The sequence below is a fragment of the Physeter macrocephalus genome, chromosome 14 (assembly GCF_002837175.3).
Source record: "Physeter macrocephalus isolate SW-GA chromosome 14, ASM283717v5, whole genome shotgun sequence".
Lineage (NCBI taxonomy): Eukaryota > Metazoa > Chordata > Mammalia > Artiodactyla > Physeteridae > Physeter > Physeter macrocephalus.
In genome coordinates, this window is record NC_041227.1 from 57,650,110 (window position 1) to 57,670,915 (window position 20,806).

Genomic DNA, 20,806 nt, shown 5'->3' on the forward strand with positions numbered 1-20,806 from the left:
CATTTTTTTCTGGCCTAAACTTCAGCAGAAAAAAAATGTTTTCCAGAATAATGCCACTTTTTCAGCAAGCAATTTTGAAAAGTTAATATCCTACTTAAAAAACTATTATAGTTTCCATTACTCATGGGGACTTCATATTTTGCATTAGTATGAATTTAAATCTTAGGTAGTCTATAGTCAGTAATTCGAAGTAGTACAATTCACTATATTTCCATTCAATTCCGAAGAAATGGCCCCCAAAAGGTAAGATGTCAGTACAGCAGGGCTGCTCTGTAAAGTGGGACTTATCAACAGATACCCAGTCAGAGCCCCATTTTGCCGTATAATGTTTTTTAGCAGTTGGATTCCAAATGTTGGATCCAAGTTGGATCCAAACAAGGTCCACAGATTGCCTTTAGCTGATGTATCTATTAAGTCAATCTCCTGGGTGGGTCTTCCTCCTCCTTTCTTTCCTTACTTTTTATTTGTTGATGAACAGGCTTTTATCCTCTAGCATTTCCACATTACTAGATTTTCCTGAATGCATTTGCATCCCTAGGTGTCATTAAAAACTTTGTCTCCTGTATTTCCTATAACTAGTGTTTGGATCCAAAGACTTGATCTGATTCAGGTTGGGTTTTTTTCCCCCGAAGTATTCATCTTAGATTGTGGTGTGTGCTTCCATGGGGAAGGACATTATGTTCAATTTTGTTTTTAACCAGCTTCGTAAGTCCTTATAATGAATAATATTTCTCCTTTTTCATTTTAACCTTGGTATTCCAAGGCCAAGATAAATTAAGAATCATTTCTTTCTTTAGGTGTTGGGAAGGAGGACTATCCCCAAACTCAGGGCGATTTCTCATTTGACGAAGACAGCAGTGATGCTTTGTCTCCAGACCAGCCAGCCAGCCAGGAGTCGCAGGGGTCAGCCGCGTCCCCAAGTGAGCCAAAAGTTAGTGAATCGCCATCTCCTGTGACTACAAACACTCCAGCTCAGGTATCACCTTTCTTGTTTTTACCCCTCAACAGAGAAAGTGCCTTGTTTTTGACATATCAACGTAATACGTTTTCACCAGAGGAGAAGTCTGAAAGTGAAGAAAAATATAGGTTTGTCACGTGTCATCCAACTACTAACATTTTCAATAGATTCTTACATTATTTCTTTTCTATATACATATTTTTATTTTACAGTTTTATAACTCACTTTAAAATTTTTTCATATAACTTTTTTTTGAGATGTAACTCACATATCATAAAATCCACCCTTTTTCTAACCATCTTAACGACTTTAAGTGTACAGTTCTGTAGTGGTACATATATTCACATTGTTGTGCAACAGATCTCCAGAACTTTTTCGTCTTACAAAACTGAAACTTAAACCCATTAAACAACAACTCCCCATTCCCCCAGTCCTGCTAACCACCATTCTATTTCTGTCTCGATGAATTTGACTACTTTGAATATCTTATATAAATGGAATCATACAGTATTTGTCTTTGTGACTGGCTTATATCATTTAACAATGTCCTCAAGGTTCATTCATGTTGTAGCATGTGACAGGGTTTCTTTCAGTTTTAAGACTGAATAATTTTCCATTTTATGGATAGTCCACATTTTTTTTTTTTTTTTGTGGTACGCGGGCCTCTCACTGTTGTGGCCTCTCCCGTTGCGGAGCGCAGGCTCCGGACGCGCAGGCTCAGCGGCCATGGCTCACGGGCCTAGCTGCTCCGCGGCATGTGGGATCTTCCCGGACCGGGGCACAAACCCATGTCCCCTGCATCGGCAGGCGGACTCTCAACCACTGCGCCACCAGGGAAGCCCTGGTAGTTCTATTTTTAATTTTTAAGGCACCTCCATACTGACTGCAACATTTCATACTCCCACCAACCATGCACAAGTGTTCCTATTTCTCCACATCTTCACCAACACTTGTTAATTTCTATTCTTTTGATAGTAGCTATTCTAGTGGTGCGAAGTGATCTCACTGTGTTTTTTTTAATTGAAGTATAGTTAATTTACAATGTTGTGTTAGTTTCAAGTGCACAGCAAAATGATTGAGTTATATATATAAATATATATGTGTGTATATATACTTTTTTTTTTTCAGATTCTTTTCCATTGTAGTATTACAAGATATTGAGTATGTTCACCTGTGGTTTTGATTTGCATTTCTGTAATCATTAGTGATGTTGAGCATCTTTTCATATGCTTGTTGGCCATTTGTATATCATCTTTGGAGAAGTGTCTATTCAGATCTTTTGCCCTCTTTAAAATCAGGTCATTTGTTTTTCTGTTGAGTTGTAGGAGTTCTTTATATGTTCTAGATATTAACTAACCCCTTATCAGATATATAATTTGCAAATAGTTTCTCCCATTCCATGTGTCACCTTTTCACTCTGTTGATAGTAACCTTTAATGAACAGAAGTTTTTAAGTTTGATCTACTCCCACTTGTGTATTTTTGGTTTTGTTGCCTGTGCTTTTGGTGTCATACTAAGAAGTCATTGCCAAATCCAGTGTCATGAATTGGATTGTTTTGGATTGATTGGATCCTGTTTTCTTCTAGGATTTTCATGGATTGGGGTTTTATATTTAGGTCTTTAATTGGTTTTAATTTTTGTAATATGGTATAAGCTAAAGATCCAACTTCATTCTTTTGCATGTGTATATCCAGTTTTCCCAACACCATTTGTTGAAAAGACTGTCCTTTCCCCCACTGAATGGTCTTGGCACTCTTGTCAAAGATCATCTGGTCACATACAAAGGAATTTATTTATGGGCTTTCTATTCTATTGCATTGGCCTATATCTCTGTCTTTATGTCAGTACCACACAGTTTTGATTACTGTAGCTTCATAGTAAATTTTAAAATCAGGAAGTGTGAGATCTCCAACTTTTGTTCTTCTTTTTCAAGACTGTTTTGGCTACTTGGGGTCCCTTGAGATTCTATACTAATGTTAAGATGGATTTTTCTATTTCTGTGAAAAAAAAAATGGCACTGGGAAAATTCACCCTTTTAAAGTGTATAATTCATTGCTTACTAGTATATTCACAGACTTGTGCAACTCTCACCATTATCTGATTCCAGAACACTTTCATCTTCCCCAAAAGAAGCCCATACCCCTCAGCAGTCACTCCCTGTTATCTCCTCCACTCAGCCCTAAGCAACCAGGAGTCCACTTTCTGTCTCTGGATTTACCTATTCTGGATATTTTATATAAATGGAATCATACAATATCTGGCCTTTTGTGACTGGCTTCTTTCACTTAGTGTAGTGCTTTTAAGGTTCATCCGTGTTGTAGCATGTATCAGTACATCATCCCTTGTTATGGCTGAGTAATATTCCATTGTGTTGATATACCACATTTTGTTTATTCATCAGCTAGTGAACATTTGCTATTATGAATGATGGTGTTATGAACACTTGTGGACAAATGTTTTCACTTCTCTTGGGTATATACCTTGGAGTGGAATTGCTGTGTCATATGGTAACTGTATGTGTTCCTTGCTTTTATACCTCAGTATTTAATTGAACCGATACACTGTATCTCTTTTAACCAATTACCTGTTATTGGTTACCTAGAATTGTTTCCTGTTTTTCATTCTTACACACACAAGTGCCCCTGTTGTATTCTCACATTCTTGCTACATGCTGGTTTTTTAATACATACATTGTTGGGCATTTGTCTAATTATTTCTTTTAATAATTACTAGATAATGAAATGGATTTCAGTCTTTTGTTAAGCAAAAGGTAGGCACTCAACTGCCTTCCAGGAAAGTAATACAGTCTTTATTCCACCATCACTATGTCTTTATCACAATATCATTACTTTAAACCTTGCACACTGGAGATTTGAATGTTTTAATTGGCCCCTTGATTTTGGTTAGATTGAATTCATTTGTTCAACAAATATTTATCAAGCACCTATTATGTGTCAGAAACTTAGAATCTAGTGCATGCAAAAGATGTAATATTTTTTGATAATTGCATTGGAAATTTACATTTCTTATTTTTCACTGAATGTTAGTGTTTCTTTTGGTTTTATAAGAACTCTGTGCTGCACATAGTCTGTTGTTTTTTCTCTCTCTTTATGGTGTTTTTAACCTTACTGAAATTTTAATAATATTTAGCTATATTAAAGTCAAAACTATTGAACTACTTAACGGGATTGGTCAAGTTCAGTAGAAAATGTTCTTGTTAAAGCCCAGCATCATAGAATTTTTGAATTGGAAAGGAATTTAGCAATTATCTGCCTTAACCCTTTCACGGGGGGAGGCCTGGGTTCAGAGAAATATGGAAGTTTGGGGATTAAAAATGTTTGCACATTTTCTTATGGCATTTCTTCTCATTCATGAATATCTATTTGTTGGGGACTGTGTCTTTCAGCATTATCTTCTTCATTGCACTTATCGCCATGATCTGAAATAGAGGGGCGGGGGAGGGGGGGTTATCTTTAACACCTAGCACAGGGCCGGGTACAGAAAGAGTGCTCAATAAATGTTGAATTGCATTCAGCACCATGAGCGCTGACGCCGGCTTGTAGAAGCAGCATTTGTGTTCTCTCATTTGCGAGTAGAGCCTCTCCCTCTTGGAGTCACAAAAGGTAGTGTGGGTAGCTACACTTCATATTCTCCTGTCAGAGTTTACAGGGCAAGTGTGACTGGCCCCTCAGCTTTGCTGGAACCTGGCCTGGAGGAAGGATGAGGGTCAGCGACCAGCCCATGGTCTGAGGTCTAAGCAGGCAGGAATGGAGAGAAGGGAGACCAGCCCCTACTGTTCTCACCATATTTGCTGCACCCTGGTTTTGAGCTTTAAAAATAGGGCTACAAAGAATGTCAAATATGTAAGTACATACCATTAGAAAACAGTTCTACTTATCCATTTGGGTTGTTTGTTCTGTTTCTGTCTGAGTAGGTCAGGACATCAGACAGCTATTAGCATGGCCTTAGCTTTTTAGTAATAGAGAATTTTTGTCACCTCAGCCATCTACCTGGTAATGGCTTCATGACAGTTCCACCTGTATAAGAGACTATCATTCTCCTTTTCCCTGCATTGCTTGTACTATTAGGTTCTTAGCTTTGGTCTTGAAACTTGGTCTCCAGCTAAGTTTATAAGTGAGAAACTTTAACCGGAGGCTGTCCCACCCAGTGGGCTGACATTCCAGAATTCCTTGAAGGAAAAAAGGAATAGCAGTGTTTCTCGAAGAATAAATACAGCCTATTTATTGCCAGTGCAGCACACACTAAGCCTCAGGTCATTCATGAACTTACAAATATTAGTTTTTATAACACTCTTTAGTGTCGCTGCAATGCCAGTTCTGCCTGTTACACACAGACCATTAATAGTCTGCTTTTTATCTGTCAATAGTGCCTTCGGGAAAAGATGCACTTTAGAGAATGGTGCACTCCCTACTTACACGTTCAAGTAAAAGAACCTAGAATCAGGGCTGGCTTACTGCACCTTTATCCATTACACATTTCCTGCAGCGTATATCTTGAAACCTTCTTAAATTGTGTCCTTTATAAAATTCCTTTTGATTGTGTTTTGGTATTTATAACAAGGACTCTGACAATGATTCTTAATATTATACTTTTATTTGTGCAATTAAAAAAGCATCTCCATGTTAACTGTGCTATATTGATGTCAGATCGCAAGTATGTTGTAGGTATTTGTTTTGTTTCTGTTTTCTTAATCAACTGCAGAGGCTAACTTTATGATGCCTGTAAAGTCTGGGATTTTTGTGTCTAGAAGTGATAATTAGGTTTTGTTTTGGCAAATTTTATACTTTAATTGTATTCACTGTTATCTAGTGTTTGTCCAGGCACCTCACTTGATTGATATATATGTAAAATATATTTATCTCCCTAAATATAATTACTTTCACATATGGAGTTTAAGGGAAAGTACCTGAAAACATTCCTTCTCATTGGACATCAAGTTTACAGAGGGAAGGGACAGCCCCTCATTTTAAAAGAGCAACATAAACATCTTGTGTTTTGGGTGTTCTTTGATATTCTTAGTTTTTAATCTTTAAAATGGAAACTCAGTATACGAGTTTGATGGTGAATTTAGTTACTGTAGACCAGTGGTCCTCAAACTGCCTGTAGTGAAGGAATAATATGTTTGTTTTGTTTTGTTTTGTTTTGTTTAAATCACCCGTAACTCTTCTTACAAACTTTCCTAAGTATACGTGTATTCCTTTTATTTTTACAATTTGAAATTCTGCTGTAAACCCTACTAAACTGTATTCTCTACATATCGTGAACTTGGCTGTATGTTAATCATATTCTTAAATCATTTTTTAAAAATTTATTTATTTTTGGCTGCGTTGGGTCTTTGTTGCTGCATGCAGGCTTTCTCTAGTTGCGGTGAGTAGGGTCTACTCTTCATTGAGTGCACGGGCTTCTCATTGCAGTGGCTTCTCTTGTTGCGGAGCACGGGCTCTAGGCGCGAGGGCTTCAGTAGTTGTGGGGCACGGGCTCGGTAGTTGGTGGCTCGCGGGCTCTAGAGCACAGGCTCAGTAGTTGTGGCGCACGGGCTGAGTTGCTCTGCGGCCTCTGGGATCTTCCTGGACCAGGGATCGAACTCGTGTCCCCTGCATTGGCAGGCGGATTCTTAACCACTGTGCCACCAGGGAAGTCCCAATATGTTTGTTTTTTATATAGTTTAATTTCCAATGCATTGTGGACTAATCCTCTTGTAAAATAAAATAAAATAAAAGTAGTGGGATACATCAAATTTCCTAAGCCTTCCTGTCCTTGTCACTGGCAGGTAACAAAGGTCCACAGACTACACTTTTGAGTGGCTCTGACATAAATTTCACTTTGCTTCTTGTTTACCTGAACCAAGTTTTTTCATATGGTGATTAATCATCATTTTATGATGCGCATTTAATCCTATGGCTTAAACACATTTTTCTAATTTTCCTGTTCAATTATTTTCATACTTGGCCTACTGTAATGTTCAAGACCAATTCAGGGAATTTCTTCTAGGTTCTTTAAAAGTTATACTTACAGATAATTAGTTGGGAGAAAATTAGCCTCAAGATTTCCATATACCTTGCTTTATTCCAAAATGTCTTATGACATATAGTCTCCTTAATTCTTTTTCAGAACACATGGATAGATACCAGAAGTTTAAGTCCTACAGGAAAGTGTTCAAATAGAAGAAGCATTCCCTACCAAAAAAAAAATTTTTAACACATAATATCTAGGCAAAAAACAGATTTTTCAGGCACTTGTTTGTTTTACAATCCCAGTGCTAAAAAGCTAATGACCTCACAATGTGAACAGTGTAATACACAACCATGACCTTCCTTCAAAATGTAAATTCTTTGAAATATCTGTTATTTCTTTGTGGTCTGTAAGAGAATAAAACTGCTTTTCCTTGGACTTTCCTCTTATCTTTTCAATTCTGATCAAAGTACAGCTGGAAAGGAATTTGCCAAAATATTAATGAAACACACATCACATATTGGAGCTCAATTTATTTTTATGCTGAAGCAAGTCTTGAATAATGGAAAGCTGTAGAAAATTAAGACCAGCAAGCCACACATGGGTGCCACAAACTGTGACACTGGTCCTTTTAATCTGAGGACTTTTTTTCACTCACTCAGTGATTTCTTAAGTCATTTAATTAATCATTTATTATAAACACCCAGATGTTTAACTGTAAGTATGATCTGACAGGATCTGTGTTCATTTTCAAATTCAAAGTAGTACTGGAAGGAACCTTCTTGGACACTTACTTACTCTGTGTATTTTCAGGAAGACAAGCTTAGGAGAATTTGGCAAACTATTTTTTACCATTGTTTCAAGTAACTAACTTTCAGGTAGATGACCTTTTGCCAAATAATAGAGAAATTTTAGGTTTAAGCTAACAAAGAGAATGAGCAAGGTCTAATGTGTAAGCTGTGTACATATATACTAAATAATCAAAATTAGACTTTTATTACAAACGCTTATCAGTAAAGGCCTGAATAGGACATCAAAGATATTGACTGTAATTCCTATGATTACCCCTTCAGTTATGCTTTTTATAACTTATATATCAAGAGGAGTCTGCCACTATTAATAGATTTTTGAGCTGGTTTTCAACATTAACTGTGAAGCTGTGTTCCATCCCAATTCTTAACTCAGTTCTCCTGTGACCAACAGAAAAGTCCCTAAAATGGTGCATTATGCAGAATAGGCCTTTCCTATTTATTTATTAATAAATAAATCTTTATTGAATATAACTGAGATGATGATAAATAATGGCCAACATCTGCTGGCCATTACACTTACTTCAGTGTTGTTAAGGCACTGAACGACTTACTTTATATATATTATCTGGGGGCAGATATCATGAAAAAGCATCTGTCTGGCCTGCAGGGGATTTGAACTAATGACTTTGTTCTTATTAGGCCAACAGTGTGAGATTCTTCTTAAGACTATTTTCCAGAACATCATCCTGTTTCATCCTGTTATGACTCATAGTGACGACTGGTGTTTGTATTACCCAAGAAATAACATACATAACATTTTTTTCTCTACTATATAGTCTACTCAAGTAACATCATTCACTTACCAAAAATGAATAACAGTAATTTTAATATTTATTATGCTTCCACATTCTGGCCCCTAATGGTCACTTTAACTAACTTGTGAATCACCAACATGGTCACACAAAGGTTGTAATAGACATTCTACATGATTCTGGAGAATATAATAAATAATATGTGACGACTTTATAAAGAGGACTGTATTTAAATAAGGTGGACAATGGCTCTAGGTTTTCTAAAGTTGATCCTAAAGTATTAATGAAATTTTTATGTTATGAAGTTACCACCAAAAGTAACAAATTCATTAATGAGTAGAGTAGTTGGTGATACTCTGACTAATCACCCTTCTGCTGTGTGGAATTATTTTAATAGTTGTAGTATTGGTTATAATTGAACTATTAAAAATTAGAAGTACTAAATAAATAGGCTCACATTGAGATTTTTGTGCATGTATTTGCATACTTAACACAGTCTCACTATAAAAGACACTGCACATCAACAAGACAGCAGAATAGGAAGGTCCAGGCCCTCATTCTGTCACAGAAGCATTAAATAAACTACAGACTGACTAAAATAACTTTATAAGAGCTCTGAAAACCAGTCAGATATCTACACCAACCAAACACCCAATCAAGAAAAAGCCACATTCAAAAATGTAGAAAATGTTTGTTATGGTGTTTTCACTCACCCTTGCCCACACGCTTCCCAGCATGGCATAGTCAGAGGAAGTGGCCCAATACCCAGTTCCCTCCCTCAGGATGGAAGGAGTAGAGCAGAATTTGTTTGCAATATTCTGGCCTGTTGTGGGCTGGCCAAGGGACTAGTTTCTGACTTGTTTGACTCAGAACTCAGACAGGGGAAAGTGCATAGTTTGGATCTCAGGCTAGCAGAAGCTGTAGAAGGTAGTGGCAGGAGCCACATCATGTGAAAATTGTAGAGGAACTGCAGACCCAGACACCTGAGGGCAGTAGATTGCAGGCCAAAGAATGCAGCAGAACTCTTTAAGGCCCTGAGAAGAAGCTAGAGTGAGACTCTGGGAAATTAAGACATTTACAAGCAGCCATGCATGAGGGGAAATTTTTAAATTTAATAAACAGAACCAAGCAAAAAAAACATGTACTTAGGCCCAGACAGGACACATGCTCAGAAAAGACTTGACAAAACCTTAAGCCTCCACCCAGAGTTAATCCCAAGGCCCAGAGGCCCATAAAATTAGTGAAGGTCTTCAACAACAGTCTGCAAAGATTGTGAGAGGTGGATGTTTCTTCACATGCTCAATTTTAAACCAAAGATACAACGCCCCCCCCCCACCACCAAAAAACAAGAAGGCATACAAAAAACAGGGAAATACGGCCCATTTGAAGCAACAAAATAATCTCCAGAAACTATCCCTGAAGAAACACACACATCAGACTTCCTAAACAAAGACTAACTGTCTGAAATATGCTCAGAAAGCTAAAGGAAAACACAAGCAATGAACTAAAGGAAATCAGGGAAACAATATATGAACAAAATGAGAATATCAACAGCAATTATTTTTTTTAATTATGGAGCTGAAAAATACACTAACTGAATTGAAAAATCCATTAGAGGGCTTCAACAGCAGACTCAGACAGCAAAAAATATCAGCAAACTTGAAGACAGGTCATTTGAAATTATTGAGTCTGAGGACAAAAAGAATGAAGAAAAGTGAACAGAGCCTAAGAGACTTATGGGATGCCATCAAGCAGATCGATATGGGCATTATGGGAGTCCGAGAGGAGAAGAGAGAGAAAGGGTCAGAGAAATTAATTGAAGAAATAATGACCCAAAGTTTTGCAAATTTGGGGCAAGACATGGATATACAAATCCAAGAAGCTCAATGAATGCCAAAAAGAATAAACTCAAAGAAATCCACACTGAGACACATAAAAATCCAATTGTCAAAAGTCAAAGACAGAGAGAATCTTGAAAGCAGCAAGGAAAGTCACTTATCACATATAAGAGGAAATCTCCCAGTAAGAATATCAGTGGATTTCTCAGCAGAAACACTGCAGGCCAGAAGACATATTGTGATCATATATCTAAGTGCTGAAAGAAAAAACTGTCAACCAAGAATTCTATATCCAGCAGAACTGTCCTTCAAAAATGAGGGAGAAATTAAAACAACAAAGCCAGACAAACAAAAATCAAAGGAGTTCATTATCATTTGACCTGCCCTATAAGAAATGCTAGAGAACCCTTAAGTTGAAATGAAAGGATGCTAGACAATAACTCAAAGCCATTCAGAAATATAAAGTCCTCTGGTAAAGGTAAATACATGGACAAATATAAGGAATGGTATTATTGTAATTTTGGTGTGTAACTCCACTTTTTATTTTCTACAGGATTTAAGTAACAAATGCACAAAAATTATAAATCTATGTTAACAGCTACATAATATATAATGATGTAATTAGTGACATAATATAAAATGGGGAGACATGGCTGTAAAGTAGTTCTTGTAAATAACTGAAGCTGGTGTCAATATAAGTTAGATGTCATAGCTTTAGGATGTTATGTATAACCCCCATGGTAACAATAAAGAAAATATCTATAGGATGTACACAAAGGAAATGAGAAAGGAATCACTACAAAAAATCAACCAAACACATACATGGAAAGACATCTCACACTCATGGATTAGAAGACTTAATATTGTGGTGATGTCAGTTCTACCGAAAAGCAATATACAGATTCGGTACAAATTCCTTTCAAAATCCCAAGGACAATTTTTTGCAGAAGTGGAAAAATTTATTCTAAAATTCATGGAATCTCAAGAGACCCCAAATAAGTCAAAACAGTCTTGAAAAAGAATAAAGTTGGAGGTCTCATACTTCCTGATTTCAAACTTACTACAAAGCTACAGCAATCAAAACAGTGTGGTTCTGGCATGAAGACAGACATATAGACCAATGGAATAGAATAAAGAACCCAGAAATAAATCTTCACATATATGGTCAAATGATTTTAGACACAGTGTCAAGGTTACTCAATAGAAACAGGACAGTCTTTTCAACAAACGGTGTTAAGAAAATTGGATGTCCACAGGCAAAAGAATGAAGTTGGATCCTTACCTAACACCATATATGAAGATTAACTCAAAATGGACAAAGACCTAAACATAAGAGTTAGAACTATAAAACTCTTAGGGAAAAAACATAGGGGAAGTCCTCATGACATTGGATTTGGCAATGCCCTCTTAGATATGACACCAGGAAACAAAAGAAAAATAGATAATTAGGCTTCATCAAAATTAAAAACTGTGCAGGACTTCCCTGGTGGCATAGTGGTTAAGAATCCATCTGCCAATGCAGGGGACACGGGTTCAAGCCCTGGTCCAGGAAGATCCGACATGCTGCGGAGCATCTAAGCCCATGTGCCACAACTATTGAGCCTGTGCTCTAGAGCCCGTGAGCCACAACAACTGAGCCCGTGTGCTGCAACTACTGAAGCCCACGTACCTAGAGTCCGTGCTCCACAACAAGAGAAACCACTGCGATAAGAAGCCTGTGCACCGCAACAAAGAGCAGCCCCCACTTGCCACAGCTACAGAAAGCCTGCGCCCAGCAACGAAGACCCAGCACAGCCAAAAATAAATAAATAAATAATTAATTAAAAACTGTGCATCAAAGCACACTATCAACTGAGTGAAAAGCAACCCACAGAATGGGAGAAAATATCTGCAAATCATGTATCTGATAAGGGGCTAATATCCAGAATATATAAAGAACTCCCACAAATCAACAACAAAAACTATAAATAACCTGATTTTAAAATGGACTAAGGACTTTAACAGACATTTCTTCAAAGAGGATATATAAAGACCAACAAGCATATGAAATGATGCTCAACATCACTAATCACTAGAGAAATGCCAATCAAAACCACAATGAGATATCACCTCATACCGTTAGAATATCAAAAAGAACAGAAATTAAGTTCTCAGCAAGGATCTGGAAAAATTGGAAGCCCTGTGCACTGTTGGTGGAATTGTGAAATAAATGGTGCAAACAGCTATAGAAAATGGTATGGCAGTTCCTCAAAAAGTTAAAAATAGAATTACCATATGATCCAACAATTCCACTTCTGGGTTTATGGCCAGAAGAACTGAAAGCAGGGACTTGAACAGCAATTTGTACACCCATGCTCATAGCAGCATTATTTACTATTTGGCTATTATTTAATAGCCAAAAGGTAGAAGTAGTAACCCATGTGTCCATTGACAAATGAATGGATAAACAAAATGTGGTTCACATGCAGCAAAGTATTATTCAGCCTTAAAAAGAAGGGAATTCTGACACAAGCTACAAGATGGATGAACCTTGAGGACATTATGCTAAGTGAAATAAGCCAGTCACAGAAAGAAAAATGTATGATTCCACTTATATTAGGTACCTAGAGTAGTTAAATTCGTAGATACAGAAAGTAGATGGTGGTTGTCAGGGGCTGTGGGGAGGGGAGAATGGAACATTGTTGTTTAGTGAGCACGGAGTTTCAGTTTGGGGTGATGAAGAAGTTCTGGAAATGGATAGTGGTAATGGTTGCAGAACAACGTAGATGTACGTAATGACATACAGTTACACACTTTAAAATGGTTTGGTAAATTTTATGTTATGTACATTTTACCACAATTTTTAAAAATAATCGATTTTTTAAAATGAGGGATACATGAAGATCCTCAGTACTAATCAGGTATTCAAGTACCAACTAAAAGTCCACTAGCTATTGTGCCAGTGATGCTGCATGGCACGTGGAACTTCCCCGACCAGGGATCGAACCTGTACCCCCTGCATTGGAAGCATAGTCTTTTTTTTTTTTTTTTTAACTTTTAAATTTATATTGGAGTATAGCCAATAAACAATGTTGTGATAGTTTCAGGTGCACAGCAAAGCGACTCAGCCATACGTATACATGTATACATTCTCCCCCAGACTGCCCTCCTATCCAGGTTGCCACGTAACATTGAGCAGAGTTCCCTGTGCTATACAGTAGGTCCTTGTTGGTTATCCTTTTTAAATATAACAGTGTGTACATGTCAATCCCAAACTCCCTAACTATCCCTTCCCTTCAACCTTCCCCACCGGTAACCTTAAGTTCATTCTCTAAGTTTGTGAGTCCATTTCTCTTTTGTAAATACGTTCATTTGTATCATTTCTTTTTAAATTCCCCATATAAGTCATATCATATGGTATTTATCTTTCTCTGTCTGACTTACTTCACCCAGTATGACAATCCATCCATGTTGCTGCAAATGGCATTATTTCATTCCTTTTTTTATGGCTGAGTAATATTCCATTGTATATCTATACTACATCTTTTTTATCCATTCCTCTGTTGATGGGAAGCACAGAGTCTTAACCACTGGACTACAGGGAAGTCCGTGCCAGTAGATTTTAGTGTTCAGCTACTTGTTCTAGAAATGAAACACTTAAACTTATAACTATATATTACAGAAACAAGGGGTAATGCTAGGTGATATGTTTTAACAAAGCTAGAATTTTACATAAAATATCCATCCACTAAATATACAAAGCATATGTTTTTGATTTGTATTCAACACATTCATTTTATTTGAGGATTGGAATATGGAAATATTTAAAGAATAACTGCATCTTGAATTTCTAATTTGCACACTGCCATCTTAATTAAGATCTCTGCTACATCCTAAATTAAAAACACATTTATTGTAGATTTGAAATCTACAGTACAAAAAAGTTTTGTTTTTAAATAGCTAGTTTCTATCCCTCTAGACTGCATAAAGAAATTCTAATAAAAAAGGAACTTACCAGAGAAGAATGATTGATCTTTGGCAAATGTATCATCTTTTCAGAAGGAGCCAGTGCAGATACCTGAAATATTATAAAACTCTAATCAGCTTAAACATTTGCTCTTTTTTCTTTTGTAGCAGAACTTTTCCATAGTAGTTTCTAATAGAAAGATCAGTCTTTGAAATTTGAAGTGCTTTCTTTTGAGTTTTATTTAAAGCATAAATATCCACTGGTAAACAACAATGTTTTCCTGACATTTCCTTTCATGGTGTTGTGATGACAAAGAACCGTTGTCATGAGACGAAGTTATGATGAGATCAGATCCAGTAAAACAAAGCACAGTTTGAAGCTTTTTTGTTTCTTTGGAGAAAAGATCATTTTGAGATTAAACTTTGATAGTCCATAAGGTGAATTTAGATCTTGGTGTCAATTTAAACATATTTAAAGGACTCTTTAATGTGGAACTTAATATGGAACAAAATAAGTGTAGTATCCTCTATGCCTTGGATATTCTTGTAGTCCTTTTTGGAATACTATCATTTCAAAAATATTAATATTTAAACTCTGGGGGTAATTCTAGCCACTAGAATTCTAACATTTAGCTATGATCTAAGATTGGGGCGGGGGCAGGGGGCGGTCCTTTCTAAGGCACATAAAAAAGACCAGCAAAATGTAAAGAAGCGTTTAGATATTTCTCCCTTTTTAACCAGAACTTATCTTCAGATTAGGTAAAGTTAACAATCAGTGTATCTCAGTTGAGCTATTCTTGTATTATGCTGAAGTCCGTGGTTTTCTGGGTAGCAGAGTCACACTGAAATACCAAAGAAGCTAATAAGATGGGAGTATTAGTAATCAAGGATGAAGTCAGTTAGGCAAAGTCTAGAAATATAGGCCAAACATTTTCATAAATATTACAACTGATACCACATTCACATACCTGGGTTATTTTTCAGATTATTAAGACTGCTCTCCAATAAATCATTACCAGTCAGCAGGGGCTGGGCTGGTAAAAATAGCTTGCCAGGTTAGTAGAATTTATTTGCAAGGAAATATATACATATCTATATTTCAGAATTCAAATATCTGGCTCTACTTCACATGCCAGCTATTTAATAGCCAAAGAATGTTCTTCCCCTGCGTGAAAACTGACCCAGAGGTAAGTATCCTCATTTCCAAAAAAAGTACAAAGTGAAAGGAAAACAAATAACATAAAACCATATCCCTTAAAGCAGGGATCAGCTGGCCGTCATCGTTCACTGCACATCTCAGAGGTTCACAGAAGGAGCCGGCTGTCTCGGGGCTGTTTGGAAACACCTTGGAACATAGGTGTCAAGACTCGTGGAGGAGTTCCTTCATTTCTGTTTGAAAATGAAATTAAGTGTGGCCATCTTTAAAAAGTCAAGTCTTTTATACCATCAGCACTTACTGACAGTTACTTAAAAATTGAAATCAGTGGCAAAATGAAAACAAAGCTCAGGGAGAGAGGCGACATGGGCATGGACAGTCAACTGCACCCACACACATCTCCCAGGCTCAACGGGGCTGGAGGGCGTGACCCAGTGTGAGTAACGCCACCAGGAATTTCCATTCACCCATTAAAGAAATATTTATTGAGTAACTAGTATGTGCCAAGCATCATATTTCTTGCTGCTAATAGCCCTCTGAGTTTTCAGGTCATTTATTTTAAGAAGGGAAAATACAGTTTGCTATTTTTTAAACCCGACTGCTTCAACAAGAGAACCGATTTTGATAATTATAATGAATTGGACAGTTGTTCGGGAAGTGGAAATGATAAAGCCATTTTCCTTTAAGATAAGGCTGTTTGGTCCAAGTAGCAATCAGTGCAACGTTTAACTGATTTATTACAATAGTACTATCTCTTTCCAGTAAGTGAATACTTAAAATCTACTTAAAGAAGATTGCTAGTGGGAATAGTCTGTTGGGTTGTTGATGCTTCCTTTATTAATATATGACCCCCACATTGAGACTCAGTAATTGTTTATTTTGGCCTAGGCAATGAATTCACTTCTTGCTTTAAGTGTGAGGGGACTGTCAATGCACAGGTCAATCCTATCAATATATTCTTCAGGTTTTCTCCTGCTGCAAGAAATGGGAGGGGCGGAGGGCGATGGGATGGTTGACAAGAGTGCTGGTCAGGTTTGGAGATGGGAACAGAAGCTGTAAAGCACATTGAAGGACACATGCGTGGAGTGGGTCGCCAGGAAGTGGAAGCTTTCTTACCAGAGGCTTCCTGACAGTGGATCTGGGGTGTGGTCGAGGGGATTCATAGACTAAATATCATATCTGAATTAGCCCACATTAGTGTGACCTGTAGGGCAAGAAAACCTTTCAAGTACCATGTACTGTTTGATCATTTTTACAGGAGTCTTGGACTTTTTTTCTGCCAAAAAAGGACAGTTCTGGCCATATTTCTGAGAAAACACTAGAGTTTTGTCAATCTAGCCTTATTTAGCTTTAGCTTTTCATTGCTATCGGGGCAAAGACTAAATCATTGGCTCGATGGACGTAAAGCATGTTATTCCACCATCTGGGTCTCAGACATAATACTATATTTTTCTTTTGTTTCTTTTCTAGTGGACTTTTTTAAAAATGAGGTCATTCCCTTATAATTTTGGTTTTTCTCTTTTCACTGTCATTGATTTCACAGACTTGTCCCCTTTCTGCCTTTTCCACCAGTTTACTTCAGTGTCCCCAGCAGTTCCTGAATTCTTGAAAACGCCTACTGCAGACCAGCCCCCACCACGGTCCACAGCGCCTGTCCTCCCCACCAACACCGTGTCCTCAGCAAAGCCTGGGCCAGCACTGGTGAAGGTGGGTACCCTGCATGCACGCTGCTTTGAGCGTCTTTACCTTCAACTGTGGTGTGTAGCCCTGAGCACAGAGGACAAAGGCTGTGTCCAGTCCACATTGCCCGGGCTGCCTTTTAGCCTGAAGCCTTGAAAACAAAACCACAGAAGGACTTGCTCACCCAGGCCTTCATAACTGAAACCACCACCACCTTCAACAAATGACCTCTCGTTTGATGCTCACAGAAGAACAGCACAAAATTCAGTCTGTATAAAATGACTGCAGCAGTGCAGAAAGACGTTAGGAATCATTTTATCAGCAATTCCCAATTCTGCTTCCACCCAGGCCACCAAGATGAAACAAACGAGAGAGAGAGAGAGAGAGAGAGTCTATAGCACTTGGGATTCATGACTCTCACAAGCAGATGCCTATAATGGTAACGTGATTTTGGGCTTTATACACAAGGTCAGACTCAGTGGTACTGCAGATATGTGACAGGGTAAAGGTTTTTGAGAAGCAAATAGATTTTTTTGATTTAGCAGATTTGGCCTGATATGCTTGATTTGTTCTTCAGATAAGCTGCAGATTTGTGGCACTGTTCCATGCATTTTACTTGGTCAAAATAATTCAGAAGTTCCGAGGAAGATTAAAATTTTTAATATCTAATACATTTTTTAAGTTTTTTAACGTTTATTTAGAACTGGTAAATAAAGGGGGGGTGTTATAAACTGAGGAATAGTTTCATCATTTCAGATGTGACTTTTGCCAAAACTAGCAGAACACAGATCTCAAACTTTTAGAACTAAAAAAGGACCTCAGAGGGCTAGCTAAGCCTCTCAGCACCTTTCAGATGAGGAGACTGAGGCCCAAAGAAGTGAGGAAGTGACAAGGCCAGAAGGACCCTGTCCGAATCCCAGTCTGGCCTTCATCCTACCTTCCCAGTTAGCCGTTGCAGCACTCCTGGAAGGCAGCTAGCCTGGAGCGTGTTCCTCACTCCTCTCGTCCCCAGGACCTGTGCTTGTCCTGACCTCCCTGGAGAGAAGGCGCTTTCGTTCATCCGTGTGCCCAGGTGTCCATGCCTCAGGGCACATACCAGTGTATTTCACCATCTTCACCAGAAATCCCAAAGGGTGGCAAGTGTAACTGTGCCAATAAAATCAGCTCTTACCTCCTCTTCCCACAACCCCCAGCATGTCCCACCAATAGCACAAAGGGGGTTCGAATGCCAACCCGTCTTTCCCTGCAGATACTGAGAATTCATTCGCTGCCTCTCCTGGTCTCTGAATTTCTGCTCCTCGCTAGTGTCTGTCTTTAAGGAGGGCTTTAGTTCTAGAGGAAAAGGCATTGTTTAAGAATGTGAGACAGGGGCTTCCCTGGTGGCGCAGTGGTTGAGAGTCCGCCTGCCGACGCAGGGGACGCGGGTTCGTGCCCCGGTCCGGGAGGATCCCACATGCCGCGGAGCGGCTGGGCCCGTGAGTCATGGCCGCTGAGCCTGCGCGTCCGGAGCCTGTGCTCCGCAACGGGAGAGGCCACAGCAGTGAGACGCCCGTGTACCGCCCAAAAAAAAAAAAAAAGGGAATGTGAGACTGAGGGGTTGAGTAGACTAGACTATCCTGGGAACTCTGCCAGTAGAGGAAAGGATAGGTACACATTAGGAAACGGACCACAATTCTTTGGGGTTTTTTCTATGAGGAAAGCTATTTCCCATCCTCAGTCCTAAAAGAATAGACATGTGCAGGCTAACAGGTAACAGCCAATTTAGTCTGAGGAATGCTGGTTATTATTATTTCTGTCCCCTTCCTGACTGTGTCTGGGTCCGTTGTTTTATTACATAACAATTATAGTCAACCCTTCTTAACCCAGACCCCATTCATTTTATGATCAGTCTGAAAAGATTAGAAATAAAATTTATTATTGATAAAATAAGCAGATGACAGTGAATTGATTAATATTGTGAGATTGCAGGAGGAGGCTGTTTCAGCGACAAGAATATTTTCTAACATTGTGATGTATTTTAAGTGCCCGATAATTCAAGTGATTTCTAATTAGCATACACATTTATCATTCATTAATTCAGCAGATATTTATAGAGCACCTTCTGTGTGCACCAGAAGGTGCCAGCCAGGTGCTGTTCTGGGTACGAGGAGTAGATAAAGCAGTGAAGAAAACAAAAACATCACAGTACCTCCACCTTGGTTAGGAGCTGGAGGTAGGTGAATAGACATAAAACACAGAGTGTGCCGGGTGGTGAAGAATAAAGCCAAGATCGGGGATGGAGGCAAGGGGAGACGTTTCTGTTTTAAATAGAGTGCTCTGGTCAAATAAGCAGATGACATTTGGGCAGAGATCTAAAGGGGGTGAGGGAGTAGCTGTGAGGACATCTGTGGGCAGAAAATTGAACGTCACTGAACAAGGAAGCCAGTTCAACTGAAGAGAGATGGCCAAACAGTAAAAAGTAAATATTAATAGTGACGATTTCTGATATACAGAATATGGTGATTTTTCTTTTCTTCTTTATTTCTATTTTCTGGGTTTTTTTGCAATGTCCTAATTCTTTGATTGTGAACTTATATAACATGATCACACTGATAGCTATATTTAATTTAGTACTTCTCAGAGTCTTCTTACTAAGTTGAGTATTTTACCTAAAGCATCTTAGAAATAATTTTCTATACCTTGTTGTTTTGTGCTGTTTTGTTTTGTTGGTGGGCTTTTTTTTTCAGATGCAGTTATCTTACAATTTGAATGCTAAAAAGTAGAAAGTGATCTGATAACTTAAAACTGGAGGAGGTGAAAAGAACTCAGAAAAGTCATCTGATTCTTAATCATAAGACAGGGTCTCACACCCCATTTTCAAAATAAAAATGTAATCTTTTTGAAAATTTTTTAAAAATTCATATTCACATTACTCAGTATTCTTTTTTCTGCGTATTTGCCATAGAAATTCATGGCTTTATATTCTGCTTTATTCTCATTAGAAGCATTTTTCTGCTTTTACATATTCACCATAGATTTTTTTTAATGACCATAAAATACAACATAGTTATGGTGAAGTATACTTAATCTTTTCCCTATTGTATATTTCGTGTGAGACCTGTTTTTCACTAGGAGATAGTATATGTAAGTACTAGGCAATATCTACACAGGAGACCCAAAGTAAATGTTTGTTGAACTTGAATAGATAATGCTGAGCTGAGCATCTTGCCCTTAGTCTAAGGGACTAAGTAAGGAGAAGTAAGTCCTTAGGAGCAAGATTTTTGGTCACAGGGAGTACTCGAATGTTCTCACAGCTCTTGAAATGTATTTAGTATATCGCTCTCCAGAGCAGTGACACCAATTTCCAAGGTGCGTTGCGTTTTCTTTTCAAATCAGTTAGGCACACAGTACAATGGATTGCATTCTCTTAGAGTTTTCTTACTGTCTCTTTCTCGAAAATAGCAAAGCCATCCCAAGAATCCAAATGACAAGCACCGTAGCAAAAAGTGCAAGGACCCGAAGCCCCGGGTGAAGAAGCTGAAGTACCACCAGTACATCCCGCCAGATCAGAAGGGGGAGAAGAGCGAGCCGCCCATGGACTCCAACTACGCCCGGCTGCTCCAGCAGCAGCAGCTCTTCCTGCAGCTGCAGATCCTCAGCCAGCAGCAGCAGCAGCACTACAACTACCAGACCATCCTGCCTGCGCCACTCAA

At 38.2% G+C, this 20,806-nt stretch overlaps 1 protein-coding gene and 1 long non-coding RNA gene across 15 annotated transcripts in view; one reads left to right on the plus strand and one right to left on the minus strand.

Moving 5' to 3' along the window:
• MRTFB (myocardin related transcription factor B) overlaps window positions 1-20,806 on the plus strand; it is a 201,477-nt gene that overhangs the window by 154,401 nt on the left and 26,270 nt on the right. For 12 of the 13 annotated variants that reach the window (XR_003683183.2, XR_003683181.2, XR_003683182.2 and 9 more), the window contains 3 exons: window positions 798-976; window positions 17,007-17,141; window positions 20,556-20,806. Coding sequence is in view for 7 of the 13 variants with exons in the window: in XM_055090870.1 (XP_054946845.1) it covers window positions 798-976; window positions 17,007-17,141; window positions 20,556-20,806 (565 nt within the window). In the remaining 6 variants the exon portion in view is untranslated. The remainder of the gene's footprint in view (window positions 1-797; window positions 977-17,006; window positions 17,142-20,555) is intronic. The other variant, XM_028499822.2, reaches the window with a different exon arrangement.
• The window catches only part of LOC102983998 (uncharacterized), a 79,392-nt gene continuing 59,562 nt past the window's right edge, over window positions 977-20,806 (minus strand). For both annotated transcript variants that reach the window (XR_002891675.3, XR_002891674.3), the window contains exons 4-5: window positions 14,328-14,390; window positions 977-1,064 (exon numbers count right to left, since the gene is read on the minus strand). This is a non-coding gene — a long non-coding RNA (uncharacterized lncRNA). The remainder of the gene's footprint in view (window positions 1,065-14,327; window positions 14,391-20,806) is intronic.